This window comes from Cyprinodon tularosa, unplaced genomic scaffold (genome assembly GCF_016077235.1).
Source record: "Cyprinodon tularosa strain WSP-4 unplaced genomic scaffold, ASM1607723v1 ctg178, whole genome shotgun sequence".
Lineage (NCBI taxonomy): Eukaryota > Metazoa > Chordata > Actinopteri > Cyprinodontiformes > Cyprinodontidae > Cyprinodon > Cyprinodon tularosa.
This window is the reverse complement of record NW_024038597.1, coordinates 143,258-159,959: the sequence shown is the minus strand read 5'-3', so window position 1 is coordinate 159,959 and position 16,702 is coordinate 143,258. Positions and strand designations below refer to the sequence as shown.

Below are 16,702 nucleotides of genomic sequence, written 5' to 3'. Positions count from 1 at the left end.
GATTCTTACAGATAGGGCCAAGGATGAGGGAGGTCTTGTTGGTCTCCGTCTCCCGATACGCTCTCGCCTGTGTCCGACCTTTCAGACATTTCAGACATGAGTGTTTGCGTTCTATGACTCATCCAATCACACTAGTTTTCACTAGATGTGGGTGGAGCCAATGATCTGCATTGGATGGAGCACATGACGGTAAATAAAGATTTAGAAACATTAAACCGAAGCCAAGAGTAACGAGTAACGTTTGTTTTAAAAATGTAAGAAATAGAAAGTACTATTAAAGATACTTGTGTGAAAATGTAATGAGTAGAAGTCAGAAGTAGGAAGAAAAATAAGTAATGGAGTAAAGTATAGATGCCTAAAAAGTGTAATTAAGTACAGTAACGAAGTATTTGTACTTCGTTACTTGACACCTCTGGTGGAATTATAAAGAAAATGGACGTCTTGACTTTAACTAGGCCACCGTGGCTCTTTGGACATTAAGTGGCTCTTACACTGGAAAAACAATCTAGAAATAAGTAAAAATGTCTTAAAATAATTGTACTTACCCTTAATTTGAGTAGGTAAATTAGATAGTTCGCCAATGGAATGAGTATTTTTACTCTAAAGATAATTAGATAATATGCACTTGAAATAGGATAATGCAATTGTGTTTTCTTATTTAAGTGTAAATTGTCTTGTTCCATTGGCAAAATGTCTCTTTTACCGCCTCAATCCAGTCAAAAATGCACTTAAAAAAATAAAATAAAAAGTATGTAGATTTCGATTTCTTCCAGTGCAATAATTACTCTATGTTGTCTTTTCTAAAGAAAGGGAGGACAGGAGCAGCTCTTTGGACAGTAAAGGTTAAGGATCAATGGTCTTGGCCTTTCTGAATCCTGAAAATGATTGGATCTAAAATGTTCTCCTTCAGACTCTCTGTAGGTTTAATCTTGTTGTCCAGTTTCCAAACATGACTCTGTCTTTTGCGTCCATCTTCTTTCTTTCTCTTTAGATTTATTGCAGGTTCATAACCTTCAAAAAAAAAATAAAAAATTACTTTTTACACCTCAGAATGCTACATTTAAAGGAGAAGTCCGGTCACCAGGGAATAATCAATAGATCATTATTTATGCCTAAAACTAATACGTTTGCGGTGATTTAATGAGTTTAGTGTTAACCAGTAAAAAAAAAAATAAAACAACAATTTTCGTCATGATCACTGAGTCTGGGAGCGGCCATTTTTGCCCAAATATAGTAACCCCTCCCTCCTGCCATCTTCCAGCAGTGACGTCACGGTGCGGTAAGCCTAGCGCCATTCTCCCCGCTTTACAAGCTAAATCAATGGGAACTACTAGACACATCTGCAATCAACAACAATTATTGAAGATTTCCAGAGGACTTCACCATTGAAATTCACCAGAGCTATAGTGAAACTGACAATGCCCACGTGCATGGCAGCTGGATGCTGGAATACATCGGGTAAAAGTGAAAAAAAAAGAGTTATTCCACCTTTCTGATTCCTGATCCTCCACGGACGGGTTGGTCGTTGGATCGCCAACTTGAAGAGGGAGGATTTGCCATCGAACTTCTGGCCAGAGAAAAAACCCGTAATATGTAGCCAACATTTGGAAGAAGAATGTTTTCAAGATGACTTGGATAATAGCGCGTTGTGACAAACACCAGACACAGCACTGGGACTTGATCAACAGCCGATACCGCACTGTGACGTCACTAACCAGTAGGTGGCAGTAGTGTTCTTTGACAAACATGGATGCCTCCAGTAGAGCACAATGAAAATTACTCTGAATTAAAAACACTTTTCATTTATTGAACAGGATGGAATCATTTCCGATTTAAAATACTTTCAGAAGTTTGAATTCTGAATATAAGCAGACTTTTCCTTTAAGTTTCATAAATAATTTTACATAAATCTGGTTTATAAAACATGTGTTTTTTCGAAATCAGAAGTAGATTTACTTCTACATTTATCAAGCAGGTTTTCCTTTTAAACATTAACTTAAAAAGACTGCTGCTATGATCCAAGGCAGCATCCAGTCATCAGACCAAATGTCACGTTTGTCCTACCAGGTTGGCATCTTCCAGGTTGTTCGTGAGATGCATGTCCTCAGCATCTCAGAAAGCCACTCAGGTGTTTCAACTCATTAAAAAAGCTGTCGGATCGAACCAAATACCTCAATGGTTGCTCCTCCCTGCTGTTTCTTCAGCTTTAACGGGTCAATAGGCTAGGAAAGGAGCTCCACACTGCTGTGCTGAATCCAGACGCCATACAGACTATTCCCCAAACATGGCGACCGGCTGAAGCTCTCTGATATAAAACGCTAAACATACAAAGGTGTGAACATAATGAGTCACACGGAGTGCACATGGAAAAATAATGTATTATCTTTAAAGTCCTTGTGCCTCTAACTCCTGTCAAGCAAAGGATTGTGGGAAACCTTATCTCTAGAGGAATGTAAGAAGGTTCCTATGCTAACTAAACCTGCTTCCTCTTCCTACTTCCTTCCTTGTTGCTGATGGTGGAGAAAGCTGACCTGCAGGCAAACATAAAGCACACACTATGACAACTCATTCACATAAGATTCCAGGATATGACATCACACAGGAAGCGTCTCTATTGAATTACACAAAAATATGCAGAGAAGAAGAAATTAAATAAAGGAATTACTGTGAATTTGTAAATAATCCAATTTATAATATTAAAGACAAAAGTTTCACTTTTTAAGAACTTGTTTTTAAAGCCATCCAGGCGGGCAGGAATGTTTTGAACCAACATTGTTGAATATTAAATGATATTTGTTAATTATTCAACTTTGTGTCCCAGATTAATTTAACTTCCTTCCAAGAAAAGGAAACATTTTCAGAGACCAACCAGGTAGAAATGTTTGGTTTCAGTTTTTTGGTTCCTTTTAGAACAATTCAGACGGAGCCTCCTTTCCTAGGGTGGTGTCCCACAGTAAGAGGTCCCCTGGAAACAAAACTTTGCTTTTCTGTTTTCTTTTTTTTTTTGTTCAGGCTATTTTTAACATTAGTTTTCCTTTTTTTTTTTACTTAACATTGTCTAACAGGGAAGTCTGTAAACATTTATATAGGAGCCATCTGACTGAACTAATAGTTGTTTGTAGACAACCTGAGCTTTGGGTCTCTGCAGCGCCTCCAGAGTTACAACAGGCCCTTTGACTGCTCCTTTCATTAATGCTATATGTGTAAAGACAACCTTGCTTTGGCAGCTTACCACTTTATTACCACAAATTATTATTATTATAGAATTGTTTCCTGCAAAGTGATCAAAGCTTTTGTTGTAGCTTTTTAGCTTACCACTGACTGGCTGAGCCTTAGGGCAAGGCTAGAGATTTAGCTTTTCTTCTAATACGAGACAATTATGACAATAATGTAATATTATAAAGCAGTAATATTATGAGAATAAAGTCATATAATTATTACAATAAATCATAGTATTAAGAAAATAAAGTTTCAAAATTACTAGAATAAAGTCGTAATATTATAAGAATAAAATCATAATATTATGGGAATAAAGTCAAAACATGGAGAGAAAAAAATTGTAACATTACGAAATCGTAAATTTACAAAAATAAAGTCATGTAATTATGAGAATAATGTTATATTATTATGAGAATAAAGAGATAATATCAGAATGCAGTCATAATATTACAAGAATAAAGTCATAATATTATGAGAATAAAGTTGCAACAGGATCATATAAAATTTTAACATTAAGAGAATAAAATGGTAAATTTACGAGAATAGTCGCAACATTATGAGAATAAAGTTATAATATTTTGAGAATAAAGTCATAAATATAACAAAAATAAAAATGTAACATTATGAGAATAAAGTCATATAATTATTACAATAAAGTCATAGTATTAAGAAAATAAAGTTTCAACATTACTAGAATAAAGTCGTAATATTATAAGAATAAAATCATAATATTATGGGAATAAAGTCGCAACATGGAGAGAAAAAAATTGTAACTTTACGAGAATAAAGTCATTTTATTATGAGAATAAAGTCATAATATCAGAATGAAGTCATAATATTACAAGAATAAAGTCGAGAATATGAGAATAAGGTCTCAACAGGATTAAATAAAGTTTAACATTAAGAGAATAAAATTGTAAATTTTACGAGAAAAGTTGCAACATTATGAGAATAAAGTCATAATATTTTGAGAATAAAGTCATAATATTAAGAAAATAAAGACGTAATATTATGAAAATAAAGTTGCATATAGTAATAATAATGATAAAGTAAAGTATAATACACTGATAATCTGAGAATAAAGTTGTAATATTACAAGAATAAAATTGAAGTTTATGTGAATAAACTCGTAATATGAAAAAAAAGTTGTAAATTTATGGGAATAAAGTCAAAGAATTCCAAGAACAAAGTTGTATTTATGAAAGTTCTTACAAAAGCACTGTCTTTTCTTAAATGAGAAATGTTGAGCATCTTGTGAAGTTATACTTTAGCATCGGTTTGATAAATAAGGAAACACTAAGTCTCTTAGCACAGCAGCATTAAATTATTATTATCAGAACGTTTATACGTATATCGGCCATATGCTGGTCGCAGCTCAAACCTTGCTTTCTGAAATGGGTTGTGGTACGATGGCTTCATTCTTGTAATTGTTCAACTTTATGCTCATAAATTTATGACTTTATTCTTTTAATATTAAGACTGTTTTGTTTGACTTTATTGTCATATAAAATAAAAATAAAAAAATCCAGGCCCTGATGTTCCGTCGTAGTTTGGTGAGTAGATCCTGCAGTTTTTCAGGAACACTCTGTGTTAATCTATCACCCAAATGTCCAAAAAAAGGCCTTGAAATCTGCAGTGGTGACTAGGAATGAACAATTTTGCCAAAAATCAAAATTATTTTCCATCAACATTATGATTATAATTTTTGTGTGATTTTCCTCTTCACTAAACAAAACCATGTCAACATATTCTCATTATCAGTTCGTATGAAATCGTACGAAAAGTTATGCACACTAATTTGTACGTTTTGGACGTTTTTCTCGGTGCGCATGCGCTGGCAGACAGAAAAAAAAAACAGATCCGCGGACGGACGTAAAACTGGGAAAAACAGTCGAATAATCACTTATTCATGTCTCTAATTACGTTGCTTGCTGTTTTATATCTTAGGGTTAGGGTCAGGGTTAGGGCTAATTGTAATTTATATTCTATGTTCTTGAATGGTGCGTAAGATGCGCATGCGCATACGACGAAAAAAACGTCCAAAATGTACGAAATTGCGGTGCATAACTTTTCGTACGATTTCATACGAACTCATATTGAGAATACATTGACCATGTTGATATTTTACTCCAGGGTTTCAGTTTTTTTCATGACCTCGAAAGTCTGCTTGTCCTGAGTTCAGTGTTGCAGGACTTTACTGTAGGGTGACCAAACGTCCGTATTTCCCGGGACATCAAGAATCAAGAATCCACCTTTCGTATTCCATTTTCAGAGTTTTTTAAAGTGTTTAACAGAGACGTTAGCACCTCGACGTCGGAGTACACAGAGTGAAGCGAAAAGACTACAACTGTGTAAACAGGCCCCATTTCCGTTTCCGGTGGCAGGGGAATATTGACTATTCCAACAGAACTCAATGGGATTTACAAAATGCTAAATAAAACACTACAGGAACGTTTTTTCTTTACGAAAGTTTTTTTGGAACGTCATTGAACAGCGCTGACGACACGGTGAGTAGCATATTTAAAAAAAAGAACGTTTAAGGTTGTTTTAAGGACATTATCGGACATGCACTATGGAAGCCATTCTGAAGCAGCCAGGGGGGGATTCTGCATGAGCCAAATAGCAGAGACAGGACCAATTGTCAAAATGTTGGTGTCGATCATTCGATTTCATCCTGGACACTACAGAAAATGGGCTAAAAGTGTTAAAAACTGGAATTCTCCTTTAAGCACCTCTGTGATTTGAAAATAGCGTCTTTCTAAATTGCGATTATATTGCTATTGCGATTATTGGCCCAACCCTAGTGGCAACTAGAGACTGACATTTTTCCGGGAATCCCGTGGGATTCCCCTGGGATGGGAGTCAGTATTAGTAACGATCACGTGATTGGGACGGTACAGGATTAAACGTTAACGGGAGCAGACGGGAGCGGGAGCAAACCAATAGTAACTAAAAAAAACTAGGATCAATACCAAAAAATAAAATAACATAGAAAGAAAAAAAATCCAGTACTGGCGCGGCGCCGCCATTTTGTATTTTTTTTCCTTTAAGCCTACACTATAATGCGAGCCAAAAAAACTACACGACCCAAAAACCAACAGTGCTTCCGCTCTGAGTTTTTCACCCGCGCTCAAAAAAAGAAACAAGAAAGGGAGTGGGAGTAATTTCGCCAGGAGTGGGATGGGACAAGATTTAGATTTCTACTCTGGCCCGGGATCGGAACGGGACACAATTTTTTTCTGTGGGAGTGGGATGAGACAGGAGTGAAAATCCACTCCCGTGTCAGTCTCTAGTGGCAACCTTGTTTGGAAAAATTCAGAGCAGTTGAATTGTTGTACATTGCATCATGGAGCAGGTTTAGGTGAGGTTAGATTGGATGCTGCAAGGCATCATGGAGGAAGCAGGTACATCAGCACATTTTTTTTATTTTTTCCCCAGCTTTTAATTGTCATTACACTGTCACAAGTACAGAGCAATGTAATTAACTCATCCCCTTGGGGAGCAGTGGGGGTTAAGGGTCTTGCTCAGGGACCCAGAGTGGCAGTCTGTGGGAGTGGGGCTCGAACTCAAAACTTCAGGATTCAAAGCTCTATGCTCTTACCACTAGGCCGCCACCCCTCCTTATTTGAACTTTATTGATCCCACACTGCCTGAGGAGCAGTGCGGGATAAAGGGTCTTGCTCAGGGACCCAGAGTGCAGGCTTTGGGGATCATGCCGGGTAATTGCAACATTCTTAGAGCACAAGCGCACTGCTCTAACCACCGGGCCAACACTCCACATGCTGGCAGATGTTAACATCCAAACAGTCTGACTACATGAGGATGAAACTGGTTCAGTGTTGGAGAACTGGCATGAGGATGTGAAGAAAGAGAAAAGCATTTGAAATGTTGACATGGACCAACAACACAACAACAGTTTTCCTTTCGCTGTAACACCATGGATGTGTGAGGCTTTGTTCAAGCAAACAGCAGTCATCTCTGCCGCTCCTTGATCTCATTATTTGGCCAACATTGTTGTAGCTTTGGATTTCTGTTTGTAATAACAGACACCAGAATTAGAGGGTTTATAGTAAAAACCGTAGCAGTCTGGTTCAGGTTTCATTCCCACATCCAGACTCCAGGCCTTCTTCACCTTCATCATCCACGGCTAACCTGAACACCAGCGTCTCTAACAGGGTCAAGTATAAAACAAGCCTCTGAAAGTCTCATGTTATTTTAGTTTTGATTTGTTTTCTACTGGCTGTGAAGAGAAGGAGTGAAACGGAGAGGAGGCAGCGCGATCTGAGCGCTGGCCCTGTGGGAGGATGTGTGTGTGGGTGTCCAGCAGCGCTCTCAGCCCTGCCGGTTGTGTAACCAGTGATGGAAGTCATAGACGAGGGACGGGGTGGCGTGTGGGAGGGATGTGTCATCCCCATCACTCCCAGGTCGTGTCGGCTGTGGAAGCGTTGGACTTCAGAGGGTCGTGGTGCTGCTGCTGCAAAAGCAGAGGCTATATTTGTCTTCCAGCTCTTTGTCTGAAGCGATGAGCCGTAAGACGTAAAATGAGGGTCCCAAACATCCATCAGATTAAGTTGCTTATTTGGAGACACTTATCCACATGTATTTATATACATATATATAGATATAGATATATATTCCTCACCCTTCCTCCAAGCTCGGATCCTCTACCAGAGACCTGGGAGCATGAGGGTTCTGCCAGTATCTCTGCTGTTCCTAGAACTGCACTCTTCTGAACCTCCTGTTTGGGGGTCACTGCCCCGAGGGCCCCAATTACCACTGGTACCACTGATTCCTTGACCTTTCAGGTTTTCTCCAGCTCTTCTCTGAGCCGCTGGTATTTCTCTAGTTTCTCATGTTCTTTTTTCCTGATGTTGCAATTTCTTGGTATTGTTATGGCAACCACAACAGCTTTCCTCTGCTTTTTGTCTGCCACCACAATGTCCGGTTGGTTTGCCGTTACCATTCGGTCCGTCTGTATTTGGAAGTCCTACAGGATCTTGGCTTGATCATTTTCTACCACCTTTGGAGGTGTTTTCCACTTTGACCTTGGGGTTTCCAGCCGTTACCCTGCACAGATGTTCCTGTATTCTATTCCAGCCACTTGGTTGTGGCGCTCCATGTAAGCTTTCCCTGCCAGTATCTTGCACCCTGCAGTTATGTGCTAGATTGTCTCAGGGGCCTCTTTGGACAGTCTGCACCTGGGGTCTTGTCTGGTGTGGTAGATCTTTACCTCTGTTGCTCTGGTGCTTAGGGCCTGCACCTGTGCAGCCATGATGAGTGTATCTGTGCTGTCCTTCTGTCCGGCTTTGTCTAGCCATTGGTAGGATTTCCTGATATCTGCCACTTCGATTATGTTCCGGTTGTACATCCCATGTAGGGTCTTACCCTTCCATGACGGGGTCTCTGGCACCTCATCGTCTGCTCCCCATTGTCTGAGACATTCAGTGAGGATGTCGCCTGTTGGAACCTTGTCCTTGATGTACTTATGGATCTTGGATTTTTCTTCCTGGATAGTGGCTCTTACCCTCATTAGTCCTCAGCCTCCTTCCTTACAGTTGGCGTACAGTCTCAGGGTGCTGGATTTGGGGTGGTACATTCCGTGGTTAAGAGCTTTCGTGTCTTAATATCTGTGGCCTGTACCTCCTCCTTTGGCAAGCTTATTAATCCTGCTTAGTATCTGATTACTGGTAGAGCGTAGCTATTTATTGTCCGAGACTTATTCTTGCCATTGAGATGGCTCCTTAGGACCTCCGTTACCCGTTGGAGGAATTTGGCCATAGCTGCTTTCCTTGTTACCTTTTCAAAGTTGCTGATGAAGGTTCTCAGTCATCCAGGTCATAGTCATTCCGTAAAAAATCAAAAAATATCCACTGGACTTGGTTTTCAAGATTTGAAGACGTTTCGCCACCTCTCCAGGAAGGAACATTTGAATTGAGAAAGCTTCCTGGAGAGGTGGCGAAACGTCTTCAAATCTTGAAAACCAAGTCCAGTGGATATTTTTTGAATTTTTACGGAACTCTTCGAAGTTGCCTTTTGCTTGTGGGATTCCAAGGTACTTGTAGCTGTCTTCAATGTCTGCTATTGTTGCTTCTGGGAGTGAGACCCCCTGTCTGTGGACTACCTTTCCTCTCTTAGCTACCATCCAGCCACACTTCTCTAGTCCGAATCACATCCAAATGTCTGTGCTGTAGATCCAGGTGGTATGGATCAGTGAGTCAATGTCTCGCTCATTCTTAACATACACCTTGATGCCATCCATGTAGAGGAGGTGACTGATGGTGGCCCTGTTCCTGAGTCGGTACCCGTAGCCAGTCTTGTTGATTATTTGGCTGAGGGGGTTCAGGCCTATGCAGAACAGCAGTGGGGACAGCGCATCTCCTTATTATATGCCACATTTGATGGAGACTTGTGCAAGTATCCTGCCATTGGCTTCAAGGGTAGTTTTCGACAACCTCACTGAGTTTGCAATGAAGGTTCTTAGAGTCCTGTTGATGTTGTATAGCTCCAAGCATTCGATGATCCAAGTGTGTTCCACTATGTGGAAGCTCATATTTATATGTATAAACTCAAAAATACTTTGTTTTTCAGGTATAGTTTCTTTTAATTGTTAATGTATCTCCATTTCCATTTCTGCCTTCCAGGACTATAAGTCCTTCCAAAAAGCTGAGAAAGCTTTTAACACTTTGTAATGCTTCCTTTCCTTCGTACAGTATTTAAAGCATGTCTCTTTTGGACACCAGGAAATGAAAGCATTCAGGTTTAATGGTATCCAATTCCAGCATACAGGGGCCGATTTAGGAAATTTGAGGCCTTAGGCAAAAACCAGCATGGGGACCTCTGAATTGAGCAGACAACACATAAAACAGACCCATTACACAGATACAGAAATGTTAATAGAATAGACATCCATTATCTGTTCTAGGTTGTGTCCCTCTCTTCTTGTCCCTTTTCTTCTTGTTTTCCTCTCTATGTTTTGTACTCAGCTGACTTTCCATGCTGTCTCTAAAGGAATGAAAGATTTTTTCCAAGCACTAAGCTCACTTAGCTGATTGCTCCTTCCTGTGTTTCCAAAAAGGCCAAAGTAAATAACCCAGTCCTTCTTTTCACTGTAGACAAGCCATGATCTGCTTATCTGTTCTCCATTTTTCATTTGGATGAAATAATAGCTGCATGAATTATGACAGCAGACAAGATAGAGGAGAGAAGGAGGCGGGGTTACCAATCTACTCGCTCTGGAGAGCAGAGTTCGCTGCTTTTAGATGTTGTCTCCAAAGTCTCCAGTAGCAGAAAAAAGTCACTAGATTTGGCGCTAGGAGCTTTTTAGAAATCAAAGTGCTAGAGGGGTCTGAAAAGTGGCTAAATATAGCGACTAAAGCGCTAAGTTGGCAACACTGCTCTTTGCATGGTTTGTTTTCAAATGGTTTGCTGCTGTCTGTTTGGACCTTTCTGAACATGTGCAGCAAATGGACTGATCCAATATGGTGGACACTGAAGGGGGGGGGGCTGAGACACACTTAATATTATCAGCGTTCTGATGGCATTTTAGCCAAAGGAATTTTATCAAAAACATAATAATGTAAATAGAGTTTTATGGGGCCCCCAGGAACTTGGGGCCCTAGGACACTGCCCAGATCTGTTATGTTCTATTCAGTGATTTCTAGACTAACAGAAGGATTTTAAAGTCTATTCTCTGAGCTACAGGGAGCCAGTGGAAGGACTTCAAACTGATGTGCTATACTTTCTCAGCTCTAGTGAGAACACAGGCAGCAGCGTTTAGGATCAGCTGTCTGATGGAACACTGATGTCTGATGTCCTCATAGGTTTATAGTTAGACTGTTATATAATATGTAACATTCCAACTTAATCCAATATAAATTAACATAATTTGTTATATATTAACACCATATGATTTAATCTAATAGTAGATATTTTTAGTTGTATTGCAATTTATAAAGTCCAAGAGTCCCAGAGTTTTTTACTTTTACTCTACATCAATAAAACTAATTCATCCCTGAGCAATTATCACCCCATATGGATGACATTAACCAATATAATATAATATTATACAATACCATAAAATGTTATATTATATTATCATACAATTTAATTTAAAATAGCATAATATAATATAATATAAAGTAATATAATATCCTATCATAGTATAGTATAGAACATAATGTGACATATTATATGATATTACTATTCTATTCTATTTTTATTCAATGTAGTGAAAAAAAAAAAACTTTAAGAATCTAATTACCTTTGAGTTAAAGGAAGATATAAATATTAATTTAACAGAGAAGTCGCACTGCGCCATCAAAGAGAAACTCTGCCTTGAAGAGTTTGTATGGAAAGTTTTCACTCCCGTAAAACTACACAGCATTTCAGGGCCATGAGACCGGGTTGATCTTCAGTATCTTCTCACTGAAGCGTCCGTCTCTTAACTCCCACATATCAAAGCTGAGTCCCTCGCCTACTGCCTGATTGCAGCAGAGTTTGTCAGAAGCTCAGAATATAGGACCCAGAATTCAGGCAAGACAAACAGTGGAACACTTAAAATGTATTTATTCAAACGAAGATTTAAAGGATCAGCAGTGGCAGCGGCTGCAGCAGCGTCTGATGCAGGAACGTCTATAGGAGAGAAACACAAATTAATGACAACGTTAATCTGACGGAGGATGACTATGAATGCGTGAGTCACTAACCTGGTTTGACAGTTCAGTCTGTGCCCAGAGTCCGAGGATGATTCCAGCCGGTCGAACAGACGCAGCGGAGGCTGCCAGAGAGTTCCAGACGGAAGCCTAGAAGGCTGCAGAGCTGACAGGAGGTCGGATCTGAGCTGATGAAGCAAGGAAGTAGGCAGATCCAGGTTCAGTCCACAGAAGAATCCAACAGGAGTCTAAAGACAGGCAAACAGATCAGACAGGGATAGGCAGGCTCAAAGGTCTAAATACAAAAACATATCAGGACCAGGCAATCAGAACACTTTAGAAACGCTAGAGAACTCTCAACACCAGGCTCAAGAATAATCTGGCATTGATGGCTGGGACCAAGGAGTTTAAAGGCACACTATGCAACATTTTTCAGTTAATTAATGTGTTCCGTAACATTTTGGATGATTAAATGAGTCATTTCAGGTGTAACAAAGGTTTTCTCGGCCGCCCTGGTGGTCTGTGGGAGAAATACCGTACTTGCAATTGCAGGAGCCCTCGGCCCGCACCCACAAGCTCAGAAGTCTCGTGCATCGCGAGAGTCGGTCTTGTTTTACGGCAAGAACTTGGCTAACTACAATCTTTGTTATTTAGACACATGCATAACAAATAATGTATGAAATGTATGGTGATTCGTTGCGTTCGCCTGTCTGCTAAGCTCAAAACAACCGCGCCTGGCTTGACGGAGAAACCAGGAGAACAGCTGAGCATATTTACGACAGTGCACTTTTACTTTCGCCCACTGGGGGGAGCCTCGCTGGAAGATCAACACCGGTTGCATAGTATACCTTTAAAGAGAAGCAGGAGCAGGTGGATCAGATGAGCAGTAATGAGAAACAGGGCAAGACAGGTGAATGAAATGATCAAGACGGCCATCAGTGCCAAAATCATGACCCCCAAGCTAACCAGCTTACAGCTGTGCAACTACATAAACAAACTCTTTCTCATATTTCTCATTTACTGCATTCAAGCTGAACTTCTGCTGATATATGTTGTTTAACAGAGTAGATTTATTGCCAAACACCATCGGCTAACGGTTATATTTCTGATGTGAACAGAACCTTGAGACTCTGAAGACCACGTGCACCATGCTGGAGGAACAGGTGGTGGAGCTGGAGAGCCTGAACGATGAGCTGCTGGAGAAGGAGAGACAATGGGAGGCCTGGAGGTCCACGCTGGAGGACGAGAAGAACCAGGCTGAGAGGAGGACCAGGGAGGTCCAGAGGCTGCTGGACACTGAGAAACAGAACAGGTGACAGCCTGCCGCCTCAGTGTACGGCTGATAACTGAGGGGCTGTTTACCCACAAACAGGACGGAGGCCTCACTGTTTTTAAAGAAAAAAAACACATTTTATTTCTCAGTAGATGTTATTATTAATGCTAGTTCCACCTACACAGAGACGGAACAAACAGGGCGTCTTCTCCTGGTTGTCCTGATTTATTTTAGGAAAGTTATTTTCTGTTTTTACTGGCAGGGAAGAAAACAAAAAACCTCTGGTTCAGTAAAAAGTTAGTTCCTGTTTGCTCCTACTCAAACAGATGAGTAAATAAAAGCCATGTATGACCACAGATATGATGAAAACACCTTAAAGATGAAGGTTTTTCTCTGCCTGTCAGGCTCCGTACCGAGCAGCGTTGCTCTGAGTCCCGTCAGGCTGTGGAGCAAGCCGTCAAAGAGCACAAAGCTGAGATCCTGGTCCTGCAGCAGGCCCTCAAGGACCAGAAACTCAAAGCCGAGAGCCTGGCAGACACTGTGAGCTTTCCCGCACAATGAAAGAAACCTTTTGGCTGTTCGTCCTGTTTGTTTCTAAAGTCGGCCGCATCTCTTGTGTTCCTCAGCTGAACGATTTGGAGAAGAAGCACTCCATGCTGGAGATGAACGCCCGCAGTCTGCAGCAGAAGCTGGAGAGCGAGCGGGACGTGAAGCAGAGGCTGCTGGAAGAAGTTCGGTTCCCCCGTTTCTGATGTTCATGACTCACCTTTAAAATCAACCCAAGGCTCGGCGCTCAGATGGTGATTTAAACGGCCTGTTTTTCTCTCCACAGCAAGAGAAGCTGCAGCAGCAGCTGGACGCCCAGAAGACTCATATATTCCGGCTGACGCAGGGGCTGCAGGACGCTTTGGATCAGACCGACTTACTGAAAACCGAGCGGACGGACCTGGAGTACCAGCTGGAGAACATCCAGGTGCTTCTGCTCGGCATGTGCATGCAGATAAAGCCTTCATGTTGAAATCAGCTCCCCCCACATTAACCTGGTTCAAACGTGACACAGTCCCCTCTCTGTCCACCCGTCCCCATGTCTCGGTGTCCCCTCTGTGTGAAGTGAAGTACTTGAGGAGAAATTCATGGCAGTAGTGATGTTCACTTAGCTCCACCTGCAGGCGGTATACTCTCATGAGAAGGTGAAAATGGAGGGAACCATCACCCAGCAGACCAAGCTCATAGACTTCCTCCAGTCCCAGGCCCATGGAGGCTCCAAGAAGAAAAAAGTAAGACGGATTAACATTCCAGGTCAGAGACGCTGAGCGCTTCCAGAGCCGCTCTCCACTCTTTTTCTCTGCTTGCTTTGTGTCCCTCAGGGCCTGTTTGGACGACGGCGAGAGGACCTGATAGCAGCCATGGCAGCTCAGGCTCAGGCGCAGGGTCAGAGTCAGGGTCAAGGCCAGGTGTCCCCCGTGCCCCCCATCCAGCCCGTACCTCTGCAGTACAGCGACATGAAGGCGGCTCTGGATAAAGAGCGCACTCGATGCTCTGAGCTGGAAGATGCTCTGCAGAAAATGAGAGCGGAGCTGCGATCTCTGAGGGAAGAAGGTGGGATTGACCTACAGTAGTGTAGAGATCTGAATATTATCAGTCAGTAAACTACTGGATGTCTGACATTTTTACAGCCTACAGGATTCAGACAAACAGAGGTTGACTAACTGGTCACAGAAGTTTAGTTTAGACTCAGCAGACACAGAGCTGGTCATGTTTGTTAACATTCCTGATAAAAATGTTCCATAGATTAACAGTTTCACTGCAAAAATGTAACTCTGATTTTCATGCCGTCTCATTTCTTATTGAATTGAGGAGGTAATTGAGACACTTTGCCAATGGAAGAAGGCAATTGACCAGATAAAAACAATTGCATTGTCTTATTTCAATTATTTCTAATTATCTTATTTTTAAAGTAAAAATACTCATTCTATTGGCAAATCATCTTATGTATCTACTCAAAGAGAGGGTAAATACACTTAATTGTTTTACTAATTTCTAGATTGCTTTTGCAGTGTTTTCTGGTATCATCATTTTGCAGATTAGGAAAATCTAACCTTTAATTTCAGCAACTCTACTCAGAGGAAAGAACCAACTATTTAAAGAAGAATCACTGTTAGGTCAACTATTGGAACTGCTACTATAAACACTGCAAAAACTATCTAAAAATTAGTAAAACACGTCTTAAATTGAGTGTATTTACCCTTAATTTGAGCAGGTAAATGAGATGGTTTGCCAACGGAATGAGCAATTTTACTCTTAAAATAAGATAATTAGATAAAATGCACTTGAAATAAGACGATTCAATTGTGTTTTCTTATTTTAAGTGTAAATTATCTTGTTCCATTGGCAAATGTTTCTTTTACCTCCTCAATTCAAGACCAAATGCACTTATTTTAAGAAAAAAATGACTTATCTAGATTCAGATTTTTTGCAGTGAATGTAAACACTCTGTACAAAAATGTTAATCTAAATAAGTAATTATTTCTTAAAATAAGTGCATTTTTCTTGAATTGAGGAGGTAAGTGAGACACTTTGCCAATGGAGCAAGACAGTTTACATTTAAAATACGAAAGAATAATTGCATTGTCTTATTTCTAGTGCATATTATCTAATTATCTTATTCTAAGAGTAAAAAAACTAATTCCAGTTCCAAATTTACCTTCTCAAATCAAGGGTTAATAAGCTAAATTTAAAAATAGTTGATTTATATCTAGTTAGTTTTTGCAGTACCGATATATACCTGCAAAAAAAAGTTTTTTATTTATTTTACACTTTGTTTTTTTATTTATTTCCTTGGAACTATCTCTAAGATTTTGTTTCCCTGGGGTATAAATTGAAGGTGACACAGAGGTTTTAAAGCTCAGGGCTCTGTTCGAAAACCTAGGACGTGTCCTCCAAGGACGCGGTCTACCTAGACTGGATCCTTCGAAGTCCTTGAAAATAAGGAGACCGGAAGAGTTTCGGCGGGTTTTACCGTCTATGCTCTGTTGCTTAGCAACCGCAAACGTTGACACACAAAGCAGGAAAAGAATGAATACAGAAGTTTTCAAAACTGTTTATTTATTTTTTTAAAGTTAAAGTGAACAAAGACTACACTCACAAGAATCCAGAGTGGAATAAAGGCTCCAACCACCGGGAGCAGGAACAAATAAAATCAAATGTAATGATAGAAACCTTAGTCAGTTAAATAACCTGCTGCTGTCATTTTGCACATCTCTGATGTTGCTGCTATTTTCAAATATCCATTACTGTAAAAATGTCCATAGCTGCATATTGGTTATTAATTCTCCAGATTGATATTGTTAAAACACTTTACAGGATTATATTGTTTATATTTTAACTCTTCCCTATTATGTTATTCTTATACATTTTTCTAAGGTCCACATTAGTGTGACCATTTTCAATAATCTTTCTGCTGCTGTAAATCTGCCCATTGTGGGACAATAAAGGGATTTTCTATTCTATTCTATAAAAGGGGTAGAAAGATATAAGTAAATCTAAACAATTTATTTAT

General features: G+C 40.0%; 1 protein-coding gene across 1 annotated transcript in view; it reads left to right on the top strand.

The window, feature by feature from the left end:
* The window catches only part of LOC119781506 (citron Rho-interacting kinase), a 181,196-nt gene that overhangs the window by 103,900 nt on the left and 60,594 nt on the right, over positions 1–16,702 (top strand). The window contains 6 exon segments of the mRNA XM_038281998.1: positions 12,989–13,182; positions 13,548–13,683; positions 13,770–13,874; positions 13,976–14,116; positions 14,313–14,420; positions 14,511–14,742. Coding sequence (XP_038137926.1) covers positions 12,989–13,182; positions 13,548–13,683; positions 13,770–13,874; positions 13,976–14,116; positions 14,313–14,420; positions 14,511–14,742 — 916 coding nt within the window.